At 31.3% G+C, this 18,885-nt stretch overlaps 3 protein-coding genes across 3 annotated transcripts; 1 reads left to right on the top strand and 2 right to left on the bottom strand.

Annotated features, from left to right (window-relative positions):
* Positions 1-1,705: 1,705 nt before the first annotated feature.
* LOC121268052 (probable WRKY transcription factor 33) lies at positions 1,706-4,968 on the top strand. The gene is made up of 5 exons (XM_041172166.1): positions 1,706-2,078; positions 2,187-2,387; positions 3,248-3,876; positions 3,978-4,139; positions 4,297-4,968. The coding sequence occupies exons 1-5, from the start codon at positions 1,719-1,721 to the stop codon at positions 4,748-4,750; spliced, it is 1,806 nt and encodes a 601-aa protein (XP_041028100.1). The 5' UTR covers positions 1,706-1,718; the 3' UTR covers positions 4,751-4,968.
* A 335-nt stretch (positions 4,969-5,303) lies between these two features.
* LOC121268053 (CASP-like protein 4B1) lies at positions 5,304-7,510 on the bottom strand. Its single transcript, XM_041172167.1, has 3 exons — positions 7,084-7,510; positions 6,833-6,968; positions 5,304-5,729 (listed from the first exon to the last, which is right to left on the bottom strand). Exons 1-3 carry the CDS (start codon positions 7,362-7,364, stop codon positions 5,538-5,540), a joined length of 609 nt encoding a protein of 202 aa, XP_041028101.1. The 5' UTR covers positions 7,365-7,510; the 3' UTR covers positions 5,304-5,537.
* A 2,403-nt stretch (positions 7,511-9,913) lies between these two features.
* LOC121267308 (CASP-like protein 4B1) lies at positions 9,914-11,147 on the bottom strand. Its single transcript, XM_041171154.1, has 3 exons — positions 10,783-11,147; positions 10,539-10,674; positions 9,914-10,135 (listed from the first exon to the last, which is right to left on the bottom strand). Exons 1-3 carry the CDS (start codon positions 11,145-11,147, stop codon positions 9,914-9,916), a joined length of 723 nt encoding a protein of 240 aa, XP_041027088.1.
* Between the last annotated feature and the right edge of the window lie 7,738 nt (positions 11,148-18,885).

The following is an 18,885-nucleotide window of genomic DNA, read 5'->3' as shown; positions in this document are numbered from 1 at the left end:
ACCAAGCGAAACCTGTGTCAACTCCTATGTCAGTCACCACTAAACTTTCAACCTTTGACAGTCCTACCTTTGAAGACCCTCTTACATATAGGAGTGTGGTAGGCAGCCTTCAGTATTTAGCCTTTACTCGTCCTAATATATCTTTTGATGTCAACAAAGTTTGTCAATATATGCACAATCCCAAAATTTCACACTGGCAAGCAGTCAAGCGAATCCTTAGGTATCTTAGATTCACTTCCCACTTTGGTCTTTTTTCTCTAAATCATCTCCATGTACAAATTCTACCTTCTCTGATGCTAACTGGGCTGGTTGCCCTGATGATAGAAAATCCACTGGAGGTTTTTATATCTTCTTTGGCTCTCACTTGGTCTCTTGGGGCTCCAAAAAGCAGCCCACCATTGCTAGATCTTCAACGAAGGCTGAATATAAAGTCATTGCCAACACCACTTGTGAGGTGCTATGGATTCGATCACTATTGAAAGAGTTGGGAATTTGTTTACAAGATCCACCAAAATTGTGGCGTGACAATTTGGGGGCAACATACTTGACTGTAAATCCAATTTTACATGCTCGTACAAAGCATGTAGAGTTAGATTATCACTTTGTAAGGGATAGGGTAGCAGCCAAAACACTTACTGTCTCATTTCTGTCCAGCAAAGACCAATTAGCAGACATTTTGACCAAACCTTTGTCCACTGCAAGATTTGCTACTCTTCGTTCAAGCCTCACCATTAATCCGGTGCCGCTTGAATCGCAGGGGGCTGTTAAGGACAAAGATTATGCACTACACTTATCTGCTATACAAAAAAGAAAATGCCATCAACAAAGCAGGATGCAGCAGCAAGAATGAAGATATGCATTGCATCCGTCTATCACACAAAAAAGAAAATGCAGCAGCACCACTACAAGTGTCAGGCACAAACCGAAACATGGTACAGCAGTACATTACACGTATCAAACCACTCCAGATTAATTGAAAAGCAAGAAAGGACTGGACACGTGTCATGTGATCCAAAATTCATGTTTTAATTCTTTGTAAAATTCTATCTATAAATACTGATAGCATATGCGTTGTAAAGGCAAGATGAAAAACATATATACAATACAAAAGAGAGTTTCTCTTTCAGGTCTTTTGTCGAGCATATGATGTGCATGATTTTCATAGTTTCAATAACCTCCGCACTTTATAAAAAAACTTTAAGTGTTGGTGTGAAAAGTGAATAGTGACTGATGCATAGCATTCGTCATATAATATATATAACAAGGGCTTGAACTTCTTAATCCATCGGATTTCGTTTGGAACATAAACTCATCTCAACTCATTATTACAATTATTTCAAATCTCAACACAAAATATAATAAATAATTTAATTTTTTTAAATTTTAAAATAATAATAATATTAAAAATTAATATTCTAACAATATTTTATTATCTCAATTCAGTTCTACACAGTATTAAATTATAATAGTGCGGCCCAAAGCATTTTGGGCTCGTATGATTTTAACAAAGCAAAATGGCAAAATACGAATACGTGGCCAATTAAGACCCAGTCAAGTCAAAGCCACAAGTTTTGACCAGGGCTTGTTTTCAACGGTCAAACTTCTTTACCTTCTTCGAAGGAGCATGGTGACCCTCGGTTCAAGAAAAAGCTCTCACCAACAAGCATTTTTCCCCTTCACTTTAATTTAATACTCCCCCTCTCTCAAGACATATATGGATGCCTCAGCACACAGTTAAGACTCCTATAAATTCTCGGTCCAAACTTCTATTTTTCTTCAAAACCCAATTCATGAACTCCTTTACTGACCTCCTTGCAAACAACAACTGCAGCAAAAACAAAATCATCATGGACAGTCACAGTATTAGCCAAAATACTAACAGTAGTAATACAGCACTCAGCTGGGGATATTCTGATCAACGAATTGGTAATGAAATCCCAAAGTTCAAGTCATTCCCACCTTCTTCATTGCCCCTTTCTCCTTCTCCACTTTCTCCTTCTTCTTCTCTGTCTTTCCTACCAGCTGCTTTCAGCCCAACTGATTTCTTGAACTCACCTTTGTTTGCTTCCAATTATACTGTAAGTTTTTTTTTTAGCTCAATATCATGTTTGGTCATGGCTTCTTTTTGCCAAAAAGTTATTAATGGGTCTAATTTTTTCGTTTCTGTTCATGTTCAGTTATTGCAGAATCTGCCATCTCCAACCACTGGTGCTTTTTCAGGTCAAGCAATATTCCAAAACATGACCGATTCTGGTTACAACCAGCTAGCTGCAGGGATGAAGGAGGAAGAGAAATTTAGTTCTGATTTCTCTTTTCAACCGCAAACAAATTGGCCTGCTACCACAACATCATCATCATCATCCTTCTTTCAACCTTCTTCAACAGAGGTATATATGTCTCAATTTTTCTTCATTTATTTCTTACATATAGGGAGTTTCGGGGTTTGTTTAGGAATTTAAGAGCACCCATTTCTTCTGGTTTCTTTCGATTTTCTGTTCTCCATGATCGTTTTTCTCCTCAAAAACCTCGAGTTTCCACCGTTCATTAATTGATTTAGACGGTAAGAGATTGGACGTAGTTTTCGTGTGCCAAAACACTGGTAATGAAAATGAAACGTGTGAAATAGGAGGGTGGACAGTTGGCAAATTCCAAAGTGGGATCTCTGCTTAATCTATAAGCGGATTGACGTTCTCCTAATTAATATGGATTTTTTCTTTTTCTTTTTTTGGTCGCGAGAATCATCAAGGTATTGACGCGACCATCGTCGTAATAGACGTGACTCGTACTCTAGCAAAAAAAGAAAATAAAAGTTGCGTCGTAATTCAATAATATTTTCGAGCCCATAGTTTTGTGCATGATTGACCATTTCAGATGACTTTTTGTGGGAAAATTATAACTTTTCAAAATCTAGGAATTACAGTGATTTCTAAGCTCAAAGCTCGTGACAAGCTGTGATTTCACCCTTTTAAGTATTAAGGTAGAAAATATGTCAAAGCAATTAAACATATAGAGTTAAATATGTTATTCCCCTACTGATAAGGACAGAACAATCTTGGAGGTGTCAAACGTGACATTTGTAATTAACCAAATGTTTCAAGTTTTCCCATCTTCGACGAAATATATCTTGGTTTCTTGTTTTTTGCTTTTAGATGTGTGTGTGTATATATTATATATATATATACATATATATATATATATATATATATATGGTTCTATTTTTTGGCTCTAAGCTGAACTACTTGAACAGGAGGAATCCTTGAAAAGACAAGAAGCATCATGGAGCTTCATTAAACCGAGCAATCAAACAGTATTTCCATCGGAGAAGGTGGAAGCTGTAGATTCAGAATTTGCCCCTGTTAAGAGCTTTACTTCAGAAATGGCTACAAACCAAGAAACAATGCATAGTATTAATGCTTCATCTGATCACAATCAGTACACTCAACAACCTCAATATATCAGAGAGCAGAGAAAAACAGATGATGGATATAACTGGAGAAAATATGGTCAAAAAAATGTGAAAGGCAGTGAAAACCCGCGTAGTTATTACAAGTGCTCGTATCGAAACTGCCCCATGAAGAAAAAAGTTGAGACATCCTTGGATGGACAGGTTACTGAGATAATATACAAAGGAAATCATAATCATCCCAAGCCTCAGTCCAATAGAAGATCATCTTCTCAGTCAATTCAGCCTTCATCATGCACTAATTCAGGGATTTCTGATCAGTCAGTTGTAACTCTTGGCAATACAAAAATGGAGTCTGTCACAACGCAGGAGGAATCTTCAGTCTCAGTTGGAGAGGATGAGTTTGATCAAGGGTCACCGACGAGTAATTTGGTTCGTGATGACAATGAGAATGAGCCTGAGGCCAAAAGATGGTAAGTCAGAAAGTACTATTCTGGGGGCCTTGCTTGCCTTCGTTGTTTAAGATAAAGTTTTGAAATTGGCTCTACTGATACTAATGATATCTCTTTTGCAGGAAGGGAGAAAATGAAAACGAGAGTTTTTCAACTTCTGGGAGTAAGACTGTGAGGGAACCGAGAGTTGTAGTTCAAACAAGAAGTGAAATTGATATTCTTGATGATGGGTATAGATGGAGGAAATATGGACAGAAAGTAGTCAAGGGAAATCCAAATCCAAGGTATTGAACTCCTTTGACCTTCCAGCACATTCTTTATAGAGTATGTTGCATTAAATGCTAGTCTAATCATATGTCACTAAAGAATTTGGCTATTTCTGACTCTCTAAAACGAGCTTTTTGAACTTTGATGCTAACTCTGCATCTCTCTTATTTGTAGGAGCTACTACAAATGTACAACTATAGGTTGTCCGGTGAGGAAACATGTTGAAAGAGCCTCCCAAGACACGAGGGCTGTGATCACCACTTATGAAGGGAAACACAACCATGATGTTCCTGCAGCTCGGGGTGGTGGCAATTATGCTATTGCAAGACCTCCATCTAATAACAATACCAGCAACGCATCCATGCTAATTAGGCCCTCAGCCATGGCCACCCATCTTAACCAGACTACTTACTTAGATTCTTTACAGAATGCAAGGTCAAGAGCAGGGAGTCAATCCTCATATACCCCACAAATGTCGCAGCTCCCGGGAGACATTGGATTGTCCGGATACCCAAACCAAAATCATGCCTACATGGATCAAACACAACTCTCAGAGGGTGTGTTCTCTAGGTCCAAGGAAGGACGAAACACATTCCTCGAGTCCTTATATGAGGATTACAAACTATGAATAGATAGGAATCAGATTTTTTTTTTTTCTTTTTTTGTCTATAGTCTTGAAGGCAAGCTGTGTAATATTAGGGATTGGAATAAGTAGAGTAAGTTGCATTTCCATCTTTTTTAGTGATTTGAGCCTTGAGGCCTTTCTAAACTTAGAAAATACCTCGTTTTGATTGATTTTTGTAAAAGAACAGTGAAAACAATGTGAAATATGACTGATTCTTTTAAGTTTAAATTTGTACAACAACTACCTGCTCTTAAAGAATTCTTCGTTACTTTCTTTATAGTTCAATTTTCCTTTTTTCTTTTTATCTTCCTCTCCTGTTTTTAGCAATCTATCAGATTTCTGTATTTTCAGGTAACTGGCCTCAACCATCTTCGCCAGTAATACAGAAATGAAACATTCTGCCCTGCTAGACAACATTCTAGCAGAAGCCATGTTACAGTTACCATGGTTTCATTCTCCCTTTGGAGCATAATATCTTCAAGATTTAGCATGCAGGTTGGGTTTTTGGTAAACTTCAAAATCCACCAAGAAAAAAAAAAAAAAAAAACTCTTATTAGAATATAAAGCATGACCAAATGTAATTCATATACAGAGTTTAAATACATCTCACGTATGAACATATACAACTAATGGCTTATGCCACTCAACAACCAGTGAAGGCCTGTGATGCCCAACCCCTTTCAAGACATAAATGTACACACAGTATAGTGATCAGCAAACAACAATTTGAATCATACGACATAAAGAATGATTGGCGGACAAAAACAAAGAAAAAAGAAAAGCCTCCACCTCAAATATAAGATTGAGTTGATAGTTTGTATCCTGAAATCATTGCAGACAACGCCAGCGCGAAGAAGGCAAAGAAAGACATGCTGATGGCTGCTGCTGAAGTGTCTGTAAAAATGTTGTCTGCTCCCTTTCTCATATTATTTGTCAAGGGAACTGCCGCAGATGCTGATGATATCAAAAGATACGCCATAATCTGCAAGGAACAGTTTATCAATCTCAACTTTCAATTATAATTAGTGATATGAAATCATAGTTGAGATAAAAGTTAAAAGTTAAATAAAATATTATTAAAATATATTTTTTAATATTATTTTTATTTTGTGATGTGAAAATTTTGAATTATTTATTTTATTTTGTGTGAAAATTTAAAAAAATTATAATAATCAGATAAAATAAGAATAGAATGGTTGTAAAACAAACTAGAGAAACCCTTTAATCTTATGCATAAAGGAATCAAAACGTTATTATTCTTTGGTTGGAATCTTTTGAATTGACAACGCCACTTGCTAATTAGACACTGAGCTTTATTGGTTCACTTGCTACACAAGCAAGAAAGACAAATTTAGAGGATAAAAAAAAAAAACCAGTAAAACATAGCGAGCAAGGCACGTTCTGCAGGCCAATTTAATTCTAGAAAGAGACCTGAAGTGCCAAGGACACGTCTCTTTCTATTCTTTCGATTATCCAATCCAAAATGTCATGGTCGAAAGTTTGTATTCGATTTCTTTCCCAAGAAAAGAAAAAGAAGAAATTTCCTCTGTTCGTATCTTAAAGCCAGCTGTGAACATGACTGTAAAGGTTGGCAACATGTCATATATATCTTTAAACGCAAGAATGGAATGGGAAGAACATAGGCAATCATAGAAAAGAGTAACACAGTTATTCAACAAAAAAGGGTTCCTAAAAATTCTTTCTCGAGCAATAAGTAAAAAAACATCAAGGAAGAATCTTGGAAAACAAAATGTATCCACGTACATTCAGACTTGTAGTTGAGGAATAATCTCATATTATCTGTAGATAAGGTCTTGGACATATTTATAAGGAATTAACAATCTTCTCTTGTAGAACCGATTTTATGAGAAAAGTTAGGCCCATAAATTTCTTCAAGATTATCAGTTGAGGTTTAATTGTTATTACTCTATAGAGATTACATGAACCAAAAACATACCATCATCAAAATAGTAGTTTCTTCAGTTGCGGTTTTGGTTTTAGACGATATCCCGACCGTACCAAATCAATGACAATCTCAAACGAAAGAATAAACCAAAAAATAAATAAAAGGGAACCAAGAGCAACCTGATCTCCAAAGAAGTCGAGCAAGGCAGAGTGACGGTCTTGAAACAAACGGTTTCCGGTCCAGAGTTCATGAACTTGTCTCAGAGCTTGGCCGCCGGCGTACAAGGTCGACAGAATTGCTATTGCCAGCACGTACCTGTTCCAATTCAACTCATTCCCCAAAAAGAAGAAATTAAAAATCTCAATACGAAATCAAAGTTCCAGTTGACAATCATCTCTAACATCTATTCGATTCAATTCAATTTCTCCACCTGTACTCTTCGTATTTGTCGAATTGTTCCCAATCGCCGTGCTTGTTGCTGGCCATGATGATAAAAGCGAGCAAAGAAAACAACAGAGCCAGTGCTCTCAAACCCAACGACCCTCTCTTTACGAAATCCTCTCTCTTCCATCGCCGTAATATCTCCGGCACCCCAAATCCCGTGGCCGTGTGCTGGTTCTCAACGTCGGGGACGGCCAAGGGAGGGGCAGTGGGTCCGGTAGGCGGTGACCCCACGTGTTGTTTGGCCGTGCGGTCTTCGACTTCCGACATGTTTTGTCAAACTGGATGCCTCCGAATTCAGAGAAAAGTAAAGAATTTTTGGATCGGGTGAAAAGAAACAACGTAGAAGCTAATTCAAGCTTTAGGAAGAAAGTATATAATTCGCAGGGACAAGAAAAAGGAAATTATTTGTTCAAAAGATTATTATAATATTAAAATGACAACTCACAGCTTCTTTCATCTTCAATTCATCTGACAAAATTTATATTTTATTTAAATTATTATTATTTTATTTAATTTTTTTGTTATAAAATATTATTATACCTAAAAAGACAAAAATGGAGAAAAATTGTAACGAACTTCGGTTAACGCGGTTTAATCAAAGTGAGACAACCTGTGCTGGCCAATAGTTTGGAGACATTTGGAATTGGAGAGTGGGACCCTGCAGATCAGCTTCGAATTCATCAAACAACCAACGCGGTTGGCACTTCCTATGGGATAGTTAGACTCGTTCATTTTTTTTAAATACTCTAAATTTATATTATGAAAAAATAATCTCATAAATTAAATTAATATAATTTGATATGATTCGTTAGATTATAAAATAATTTTTATTATAAAATAGATCTAAAATAACAGATAAAACTACATCAGTTTATAAAATTATTTTATATAATTTATTTGTTTCTTTCTTAACAAAAAGGTTGTTAATATTAACTTATTTAAGGATTAAAATCTTCTCAAATTTTTATTCTAATCTGAAAGGATTGATGGGAAAAAAATATATACGACGATTTAACGTATTTATTGTTGTGTAAAACTCGTTTTATATCTATTGTTTTCTCTTTAATATCTTGAATTTGTGCTTGAATTTAGAAGAATTTAAATAGAATTATTGAATGTGGCTCCATTAACATTGTCAAGGAAATGCTTCCTATATTCTCTTTACGACATCACTAATATTATGCATATTTCTCTCGTACTCTAAATTTTAGGATTTGGTCAAGAATTTTAAGAATTTATATCTAAATATGGTGCTACCCATAGTGGCGAAACCAAGAACTTTTATAAGGGTGCCAACTTTTTTATTGTGTTACACATTTATATAAAATAAAATAAAAACTAAAAAATCTTAAAAATATAACTATATATAAAATTAAATCTCAATAATTTGTTGCATAGACATAGAAATAAAATTCTAAAACACACAACTTAATATATGTTTTAAATTTCTGACGATAATATTTTATGGAATAATATTAATCTATTATTATTTTTATAATGAAATATTTAGAATTTATTTTCTTCATAAAACTATCAAGTGATATTTTAAAATGTCATCTTTCATTCTAGTATGTAAGCTAGTTTATCAAGTTTCATTCAAAATCTAAATATTTTCGTGTCACATTAAACATATAATGCTATAATTGAGACCTTAAATATTTTTTTTTACTCAATGAAGTCTAGATCAGGATAAAACCTCTCAACTATTTTTCATGTAAATCATTAATCATAAATGATTTTTTTTTTTTTTGGCATTTTAACTTTAGATTCCATATTAAGAAATCTAATATTATATAACAAAAAATATTGTATAACAAAAAAAACTTGGAGATCCATATTAAAATGTTTATTATTTTTCTTAAACTTAATTTTAATTTAATTTTGGCGAGGCCACATCTTTGAAAATAAATAATATATAAAAATTATACTACTTATCGAATGAATGTCACATTAAGGTCTGTTTGGATAGTAAAAGTGTGTCATCTCATTATCTGACTATTACAATTTTCTCAAATTCTCCCACAAAATATAATAAATAATTTAACTTTTTCAAATTTTAAAATAATAATAATATTAAAAAAATATTTTAATAATATTTTATATAAATTTTATTTTTATTTCAACTCATCTCATTTTAACTCACTATCCGGACAGGACGTAAGAAAAACAAAATTGTCTATCATATATAGAAATAAATATCCCGTTTAAGGAACATACAACATGCCATTACCAATTCTTGAGCGCAGGATTGGTCACTCTTCTTTCATGGGATGTGACATAATCTAAACTTTCATATCGTTGATTCTTTCACACCTTTTCACTTTTTTTTTTTCTCGATATCCAAAAATGAAATTATTTTTGCCTGTTTAGAAGTCTATTAATCTATATCATTTTATTATGATCAGTGGTATTAAATAATTGTTACATGCAATCATTTGGTGTTACATCAAAAACTGATAAAAATAATATTTAAAAAATTATAAATATCATTTTTCTTTCCCGAATAATATCCCATGGATACTAAATATATAGTTAAAAGTGTAAAAATTCAAACAAATCTGACATGAGTTATCTTCAAACATGAAAATATGATCAACACCAGCAACGTAGAAAATGTTAGAAACAAGATCACAATCACACCATGAGCCTATTAAGAAAAAATGTATCAGCAATTGAAGTTTGAGAATTATTCGGAGCCATTGATGGGGGCCACCTAAAGAGATCAGTAAAAAGGACATAAAGCATATAATATGGGTTACAGATTTCTGCAAACTGTTAGGTATTATTCTTATTCTTATAATAAACAAGCTTTTTTTTTATAGTACTTGAGACGTTGATAGTTTGTATCCTGAAATCATTGCTGACACTGCCAATGATAAAAATGCAAGGAAAGCCATGCTGATGGCTGCAGCTGCCGCCTCTGTAAATGCACTTCCCGAATAATCTGCAAGATATGTCTCATCATCTAAATATTGGAACAAGCGATTAGTCTGTGGTATTGCTGCAGATGCTGCTGATATCAAGAGGTATGCCATAATCTGCATAAATAAGACATTGCTAGACATTAACTTAACATGATCAATGACGTGCACATGATTCTGCAGACCAAATTGTCTCTTGAAAGAAAAATTTTCTTTGCAGTTCTCACTTGAAAATTATATGTGCAGACCTTTTATTAAAAGAAAAAAAATATTATTTTAAGAAGAATATTTTTATAATTTAAAAAAAATTAAAGATAAAATTACTTAGACTTGCATTACAGTCTCCAAATAAAGACTATATGTAGCATTGCTTCTCTTGAAAGGGGAGATCATTAACCAAATCAAAAACTTCAGCCACATGCATGTCATGCATGCTTAGTTGTCTTCCTTTCAACATGACATGAACAATTAATGAACTATATATTAAACAGTACGTAGAGAAAAAGATGGAAAGACCAACCTGATCTCCAAAGAAGTTGAGAAAGGCAGAGGTACGCTGTTGTAACAAAGTTTTTCTGGTCCGAAGTTCATGAACTTGTCGCAAAGTTTGGCCACCTGCGTACAAGGTGGACAGAATTGCTACTGCCAACACGTACCTATATATATATATATGTATATATATAAAATTTAGATATTTCATTAAAAAATAAAATAAAATAATGATATTATATGTTGAATGATCATGAGTAGTAGTTCTCCAGTACCTGTATTCTGCCCATTTGTCAAACTGCTTCCAATCTCCGTGCTTGTCACTGGCCATGATGATAAACGCCAGCAAAGAAAACAGAAAAGCCATTACACTCGTAGCTAAAGATCCTTTCTTTATTAAATCCTCTCTTTTCCATCGCCGTACGATCTTATCCGACACCTCCGATTTCGTGACCTTGTGCTGATTCTCCACTTCAACAACGTTCGGAGTGTCGACGGGATTGGCTATGAACCCAGTCCGCGAATTCCCTATGTCTGATTCAGAAGCAGGGTCCTGATGATCATGGCCGGCCGGCTGATTCATCGTCGGCGACCCCACGTCTTGTTTTGTAGTTTGGTATCCATGATCAGAATCCGACATGTTATCTCAATCTGATCAATGTCTCATAATTCAGAGAAGAATGAATTAGAATTTATAGAGGGTACTGCACAAAACAACATAGAACCATTGGGCTACCCTTCCTAAGACGACAAGATGAAAACTGTCTTTTTTTTTTCCCAAAAATAAAAATAAATTATTAAAATGACAACTATGAGTGAGTTTCCTAAGTGAAAAGATGGTTGATTGCAATGAAGTTGTTCGGCTTTACGTGAAAGGATATTTGTGGCATCCCCGTTAAGTACAAAGACGGATAAAGAAAATATTTATTTCTTGTGTGCATTGCGCGCGGCCTGAGCCGAAGGACTTTTGATTGATTGCAAGATATAAAATTTAGCATATTTTATTTTAATTAAAGTGTATAAATTTTTATAGTTTTTTTAACAAACAAAAACAAATTTTTTGAACATTGAAAATAATAAAATTAAAGCTTCAGCTTAAAAATGATTGTTTGAATTTTAAAAATGTATCCTGAGCTTAATATAAGAAAGTTTCTACTCATCATCCTTACATCACACACCACACATAATTTTTTAAGAAAAATTCTATTCATAAGCCTCATGCACCACAACACATTTTTTGTTATTTTTTTATTTTTTATTTCTCTTATCAAGTGTATCATATATGGATAATACGTAGAAGAATTTAATTGTTTTAAGAAGAATAAAATTAAAAAAAATTAAAAAAAATAAAAAATAAAAGAAATTGTGATGTGTGGTGTATGAGACTTATGAATAGCAATGCTCTTTTTTAATTTTTTAATAAAAAATTATTCTCATCAACTACTATTCATTATCTCACACTCCACACACCACACTTTATAAAAAAGTTATAGGTGTGGAGTGTGGAAGTAAATAGTAGCTGATAAATAGTATTTCTCTTTTTTAATTTTGTTCTCTTACCAAATATGTAGTGTATAGATGATGAATAGAAGAACTCAATTTATTTATGAAGAATAAAACTAAAAAAATTAAAAATAAATAAAAATAAGTGTGATGTGTGGTGTGTGAGATGATAAGTAGTAAAACTCTTATATAATCCTAAAAATTGAAGGTGTTAAACTTTTTTGCTCAGCTAATATTCTAAGAATGTCGATATTTAAATTATTTTATCAATATTTTAAAATCTCAAATTCTTTTTAGGTCAATTTTCTTATTTAATCAAATTAATTATAAAAGCGAAAAAAAAAGTACAAACGGATATTAAGATTTTGGCTTCAAAATAAAATGTTGGCACTTTAACATTGCGAAGCAAAACAAATTCGCTGTGGGTTTCCTCGACCCAACATTCTTGGTCAAGCGGAAACAGGCCTTGTCCAGAAGAGTCCAAGATGGGGAGCTAGAGCCCAATGCCCTTCATTAATTACACTCGAGGACAAAGTATCTCTCTTTCAATTGAAATAAATGACATATATTTGATTAGCAATGATACGTACAGTTCTTAATTGAGGACTGTAATATAAATTTAGAAAATCTTATCTTTAAATTTTTTTAAAATTATAAAAATATCTCGTTTAAAATAATTTTTTTCTCATTTAATAAAAGGTCTGCACATACAATCCGTAAATAGAGACTGCAAATAAAATTTATCCTATTTGATTGAAAAAATCGAGTGATTTTATCAATATAATCACTTCAAAAGAGAGAAATAATTTAGGTATAAAAAAATTATATAAAAATAATCTTATAAATTGATGTGACTTGATATTGTTAGTCAGATTGTAAAATTATTTTTATTATAAAATAAATATAACGAATTAATATGAACATCATGTCAATTTATAAAATTACTTTTATATATCTATTTATGATTATAACATTCATTTCTAAAAATACGATAAAAATGCCTCATATTTATATTAAATGGATCAATATTTCTATCAATAATTTAAACAATAACTCTCACCGGTCATCATCCTACTATTCTATAAAGAAAAACTACCTGCATTGCATGTAAAGCTATGAAAAATTAGGGATGACAATTTTTTACGGGATTTGATAGGTAGAAATGATTTGACACAACAAATGGCGTATCAATATTTATATAGTCTTTTTTATTAAAAAATAAAAGAAAAATTAAAAAAAAAAGGAATAAAATCATTTATTTCACAAAATTTATTTTTATTTAAACAAATATCTTCCGTTTAATTTAATGTACTGTTTGATACACAAAATCCCTTGCATGGCTTTTTCATTTTTTACACACTTCGCAAGCCCGACAAGCAATAATAAGGTTAAAGTTGAGAATATCGACTTCTTATCAATTTGGGTAGATTCGAATATGACCCGATTATTAATTGAGACGAGTCTAATCAATCGGCGAGTTGACGAGATGGCTGCTAGCGACCCATTAACCTAAAAAAGTCACTCAAGTCATTATGATTATTACGCCTCGAATCAACCCATGAACCATTGATTTGCCACATGATGTTTTGCTAAAAATTTCTTACATGGTCTTGCTTTCTTTTCTTACATGGTTGTGCTAGGTCGGGTTAAACCAAAACCACCTGCATACATAAACGGGTTGTGTTGAGTTCAATTAGTATTTACATAATTACATTGGGTTGTATCAACTGAAACAAATCCAATAGACTCAATTGACATCCCTATGAAAAATGTAACAAATTCAATGAACACTCACTATTCCACCATTGAAAGACCACATAAATAGAGGGAGACCGAAAGAAACGATCGAATTACTAATAGTTGTAATTTACGTACCGTTTAGATAGTAAGTTGATATGAGATGGTTTTAGATAAGTTAAATAAAATATTATTTTTTAATATTATTATTATTTTGAGATTTAAAAAAGTTGAATTGCTTATTATATTTTATGTGAAAATTTGATAAAATTGTAATGATAAGATGAGATGAATTAAAGTCATTTCTCAATCCAAACGAAGCCAACACATAGCGGATGTGGAAGCTAATTACCTTAGCTTATATAAAAAAGTATTGCTGTTTTGACTTTTTTTTTTTTATAAATGTAATAGATAATTCTACAATAAATTAAATAGTGTATTACATAGTAGACTCATACAGAATTATAACTCTAATTCTCCGGTACATGCTTTTTCTAATGAATACTGATAGCCTTATACTCACAATCAGTTTACAGCCTAGATAATGAAAAAATAAAAATAAAATGATATGAAAAGTATGTTATAATTTTGCAAGATATTTTTTATGAGTAGAGCTATATTTACTTACAGTTTTACTTATAAAATTCATTTTATTAGTTTGTTTTTGAAATTTAAATTTAAATTTCATAATTTTTAACATATCATTAATAATTCACATGTGGAGAAGTAAAATTTTTATAAATCTCTCTCAAGTACATTTAGGATTTGATTGGAAATAAATCTTATCTCATTCTATCTCATTCTCAAACATAATTCAAAAAAAAAATCAAACTAATTATTACTATTTTTTCAAATTAATTATTACAACTTTTTCAAACTAATTATTACAATTTTTCCAGACTTTCAAACAAAAAATAATTCAACTTTTTCAAATATTCAAACAAAAATAATATTATAAAACTATATTTTAGTAATATTTTTTATTCAATTTTTTGTCTTATTTCTCAAAATCTAATAAAAGTAAACTCAAATTATCTCATTACTATTTACAAACTATCTTACTATTATTTATAAAATTCTCACTCTCCAAACGAAAACTTAGGCTCTATTTGGATTGAGAGAGACTCTCGCCTCATCTCATCTCATTATTATAATTTTTATAAATTTTTATATAAAATATAATAAATAATTCAATTTTTTTAAGTTTTAAATTAAAAATAATATTTTATTTAATTTTTAATCTATATTTCAATCCATCAATTTCATATCAAATCACTGTACAAACCTAACTTTAGTGTTTTCATTTTTTATTGTCTTAATTATAAACTGTTGGCGTTGCAAACCAGTTGGAGCCTTTCATCGTCCTTTTCTGGTTGGGTTGATAGTTTGTATCCCGAAATCAATGCCAACAAGGACAATGTTAAGAGTGCAGGGAAAGCCATGCTGGCGGCTGCTACTGCAGACCTGACCAATTATAATACGCCTCCCGATTAGCCAATCAGAAGACATATATCCCACCCAAAGATTGGTAAAATCGATTGATGTGATGGGAACTGCTGAAGATGCTGCCGATATAAAATGGTGCATCAATGATTCAATAGCCTTTTCTATTCATCATATGTCTCCATAATGAGTTTAGATACTTTTACCTTTTGTTTTCTTTTTGTTTTTCTTTTTTTCTTTTTTTTAATTTTGTTTTTAATTTTTTTATTTAATGATTAAGAAAATATATTTTATGATATTTAAATTTTTTTTAAATATTTGAAAATATAAAAAAATATACCAAATGCCTTGTCGGGACAAATTGATAGAATTTTTCCGATAACTGTAGCACCATTCGTACCATAATCTGCATAGAAATTCGCATGGTTTGATTATCATTTTATTTCATTTTTTTTTATCTTATCTAATTACTATAACTTTCTTTTGATTATATAAATTATTTTATTTCATCTTATCTCATCTAATTACTATAATTTTTTTAAATTTTTAGATAAAATATAATAAACAATTCAACTTTATCAAATCTTAAAAAAAATTAAGAAATAATATTCAAATAATATTTTATTCAACTTTCAATTTTTATCTTATATCATTTTATTTCATCTGTATAACTAAACGAGAAGTGTTACATTCACAAAAATAATTACATAAAAATAATTTTAAAAATTGATATGATTTTATCTGATTCATTAAATTTACTTTATAATAAAAATAATTTTACATTAAGCTACGTCAGTTTACTAAATTATTTTTGTGTAATATATATGTGGCCAAAGTATTTTCTTATTATAATTATTCACACCACATCATATATAGGGATTACTTTCATGGTTCTCTTTGCTAAAGAAGATATATATGGGGGGATGTTCATCCATATGGTCTACATATATACAAATTGGTCAGACAACAAAAGTTACCCAAAGCAACCAATAAAAACTAGAACTCCTTAACAAGATCATGTGCACGTACTTCTGCAAACCAAATTGAGGGAGTCGGGGGTGTCTTGTGTATATCATTGCCTTCCGGCCAAGCTAGGCAATGGCTGTTGCCTGGACGCTAGCTCCAGAATAATGGAATGCACATTGACATGGCAACATCGCCCTTGAAATTAAGATCCAGAAAAAACCTGCATTTATCCAACCCAATCTGTAGTCCAAGCGACAGCTACATCCATCTCAACCACTCCTGCAAGAGGAATGTTAGCTCTTAGCTGTACTATATACTGCTGCTGCGTCTAACAACGACAGCTGCCCCTCCCGGCCTCGTCATTCACGTGGAGCCATTTATAGTTTCGGTGCTTCCAAAATGACAAATTTTACAAAAAAATCTTAGGTGGAGGGACTTTTACGTATTTTTTATATATTTTATTAAGAATAATACTAAGTATAATTATAAAATATATAAATGTATGTGTAGTTACTTTTAAAAAGAATATAATTTATTATTAAAAAATTAATTTATTTTTATGTGAGTCTCGTATTTATTTATTTTTTTTAAAATAATTACACGGCGCTTGCACACGATTGCAACTATTATTTCTTTTTTATTAATGTGATTGACGGCATCATTTTTAAAAATTTAAAATAATTTTTTTAATCAATCACATTAATAAAGTGCGAAAAAATGACTGTATATAACAGAATTTCAAATTTTAGTCAGATGATGTCTACAAAATTAAATTCTCTTTCTTTAAAGATGGTTTCAACTATTAATCTTATTTTCATTTCCAATCACATCTAATGACAACATGTTATGTAATTAAAATTATTTATATATACACTAATCTTAATTAACATGATATTATATGATAAACTTATATTATTCTAAAATCATATAATGAGCCAAAATTATCGAATAATTACTTCAAGATTATATATAGTATAGATAATGAGACTGCATCACGTTTTTCCAATCTCTGAGAATCATATTCTTGAGAGTGGGCCCTTTTGTCTTTTTTTTCTAATCGTTCTTTATTAATCATAAAAGTTAAGAGTACTAGATATACGCAAGTTTTGTACATTACTTTTGAAAAAAGTGATATATATTATAAAATAAAAAATAAAAAATAAAAAATAAAAGACTGATTTTTTCTTATGGGTCACAAATTTATTTATATTTAAAAAAAAATGTGCAGAACTTATATATCTTAAAACAGTAATTAAGATGAAGCTATTGCTTTGTTAAGGGGATTACAATTATGTGCTCAATAGGGTGTTCCAAAAGTGTTGCTAGAATCTGATTGTTTGATACTTGTTGATGCTTTGAATGGTATATATGAGTTCCTAACTGATTTTGATTTTATTCTACAATAAATTCGTAGACTTATGCGAAGTTTTCAAGAGGTTAAAGTAGTTCATGTTCATCGGTTGGACAATATGGCTGCTCATCGGTTGGCAAGATATGCTTGGGAAGTGGATGATATTGTGATGTGGTGGGACTATTGTCCTTCTTTTATAAGTCAAGCTATTTGGCTTAATAAGATTTCTATTTGTAAGGATTCTACTTGATATCAATGAATGTTTCAGTTTTATCCAAAAAAAAAAAGATGGTTAGATCAATGGATACTTTTTGCAAAGAAAGGTATTTAAGTAATTTACCATTAAACATTTATAGTTTGAGATTTTTTAGCACATCATATGAATAAGTACCATGTTAATCAATTTCATCATCAATTCATGCAGTAGATGAGATTTAAGGAATTTAAATGCATATTTAAGATAGCAATCATGATATGCTTTAAAATACGGCCACAGAATTTATATAATTTTTCAAATCTGAATTAAGATATATTTGAACTTTTTTTCTCTACCTATCTAATAGGTTTTCATGTTGTAGAAGAGGGCCGGTTTGGGTTCATTTCATAAATCATTGTAATCACATGCTTCCATGCACATGCTAGCTTATTCATGAGCTTCATGATTATATGTTTTAATTATTTGCATGCATTATCGGCGGGTAGGAAAGTAGGGGCCTCATATATCATTGGATCTATCCATGTCCATTTGATGAATCCCAATTGGTTCACGTTAAACCTTCTTTTTCTTCTTTGAGAGATTTTTAGTTTTTATGCATATACATTAATTAAATAAAAAAAAAATAGTTTCATTCATGTATAGTTTTTAGTTAGGAAAATGTTACATTCTACATTCTTATATCACTTATATCTTATTGTGTTGACGGGACTAGAGCCGCAAATAAACAAGACTACTCATCAAACCGCTCGAGATTGGTTCTATCAAATTCGAGTTTGACTCTATATTAAATTAATCGATCGTGAATACAAAATTATGATTGATTATTAAACAGAATAATTTAATACAGAATTAAAGTTTAGCAACTCGTATGAGTTCTTATTAACTTGAATAACTTGATATGTATTATTTCTTATAGTAGTATCTCTATATTTATGAGGAGAATATATTGAATATTGAAAGAGATTAGAGGAAAACATGTTCCTAATGCTAAACATGTTACTTGAATAATGTTTTTTTAAACATGTTGTTCATTAATCAAAAGGGTTAAGATAGATGAGGAGGTGGTAGGGTTCCCTAAAAAACACCTCATTGCAATTAATACAGTGCTAAAAAAGAAAATAAAAATAAAATATGGGTTGTATGACCAATAAATTGGTCTCC

The sequence above is a fragment of the Juglans microcarpa x Juglans regia genome, chromosome 5S (genome assembly GCF_004785595.1).
Source record: "Juglans microcarpa x Juglans regia isolate MS1-56 chromosome 5S, Jm3101_v1.0, whole genome shotgun sequence".
Classification (NCBI taxonomy): Eukaryota; Viridiplantae; Streptophyta; class Magnoliopsida; order Fagales; family Juglandaceae; genus Juglans; species Juglans microcarpa x Juglans regia.
The sequence above is the reverse complement of the archived record's forward strand: the minus strand, read 5'-3'. Positions and strand labels throughout refer to the sequence as shown.

Coding starts and splice junctions, on each gene's coding strand:
- LOC121268052 (XM_041172166.1), top strand. CDS start 1,719: ATGCCTCAGCACACAGTTAAGACTCCTATAAATTCTCGGTCCAAACTT. Junction 2,079..2,186: donor TGTTTGCTTCCAATTATACT/GTAAGTTTTTTT, acceptor CAGTTATTGCAG/AATCTGCCATCTCCAACCAC. Junction 2,388..3,247: donor TTCAACCTTCTTCAACAGAG/GTATATATGTCT, acceptor CTACTTGAACAG/GAGGAATCCTTGAAAAGACA.
- LOC121268053 (XM_041172167.1), bottom strand. CDS start 7,364: ATGTCGGAAGTCGAAGACCGCACGGCCAAACAACACGTGGGGTCACCG. Junction 6,969..7,083: donor GACAAATACGAAGAGTACAG/GTGGAGAAATTG, acceptor GAATTGGAACAG/GTACGTGCTGGCAATAGCAA. Junction 5,730..6,832: donor TCGACTTCTTTGGAGATCAG/GTTGCTCTTGGT, acceptor TGTTCCTTGCAG/ATTATGGCGTATCTTTTGAT.
- LOC121267308 (XM_041171154.1), bottom strand. CDS start 11,147: ATGTCGGATTCTGATCATGGATACCAAACTACAAAACAAGACGTGGGG. Junction 10,675..10,782: donor GACAAATGGGCAGAATACAG/GTACTGGAGAAC, acceptor ATATATATATAG/GTACGTGTTGGCAGTAGCAA. Junction 10,136..10,538: donor TCAACTTCTTTGGAGATCAG/GTTGGTCTTTCC, acceptor TTATTTATGCAG/ATTATGGCATACCTCTTGAT.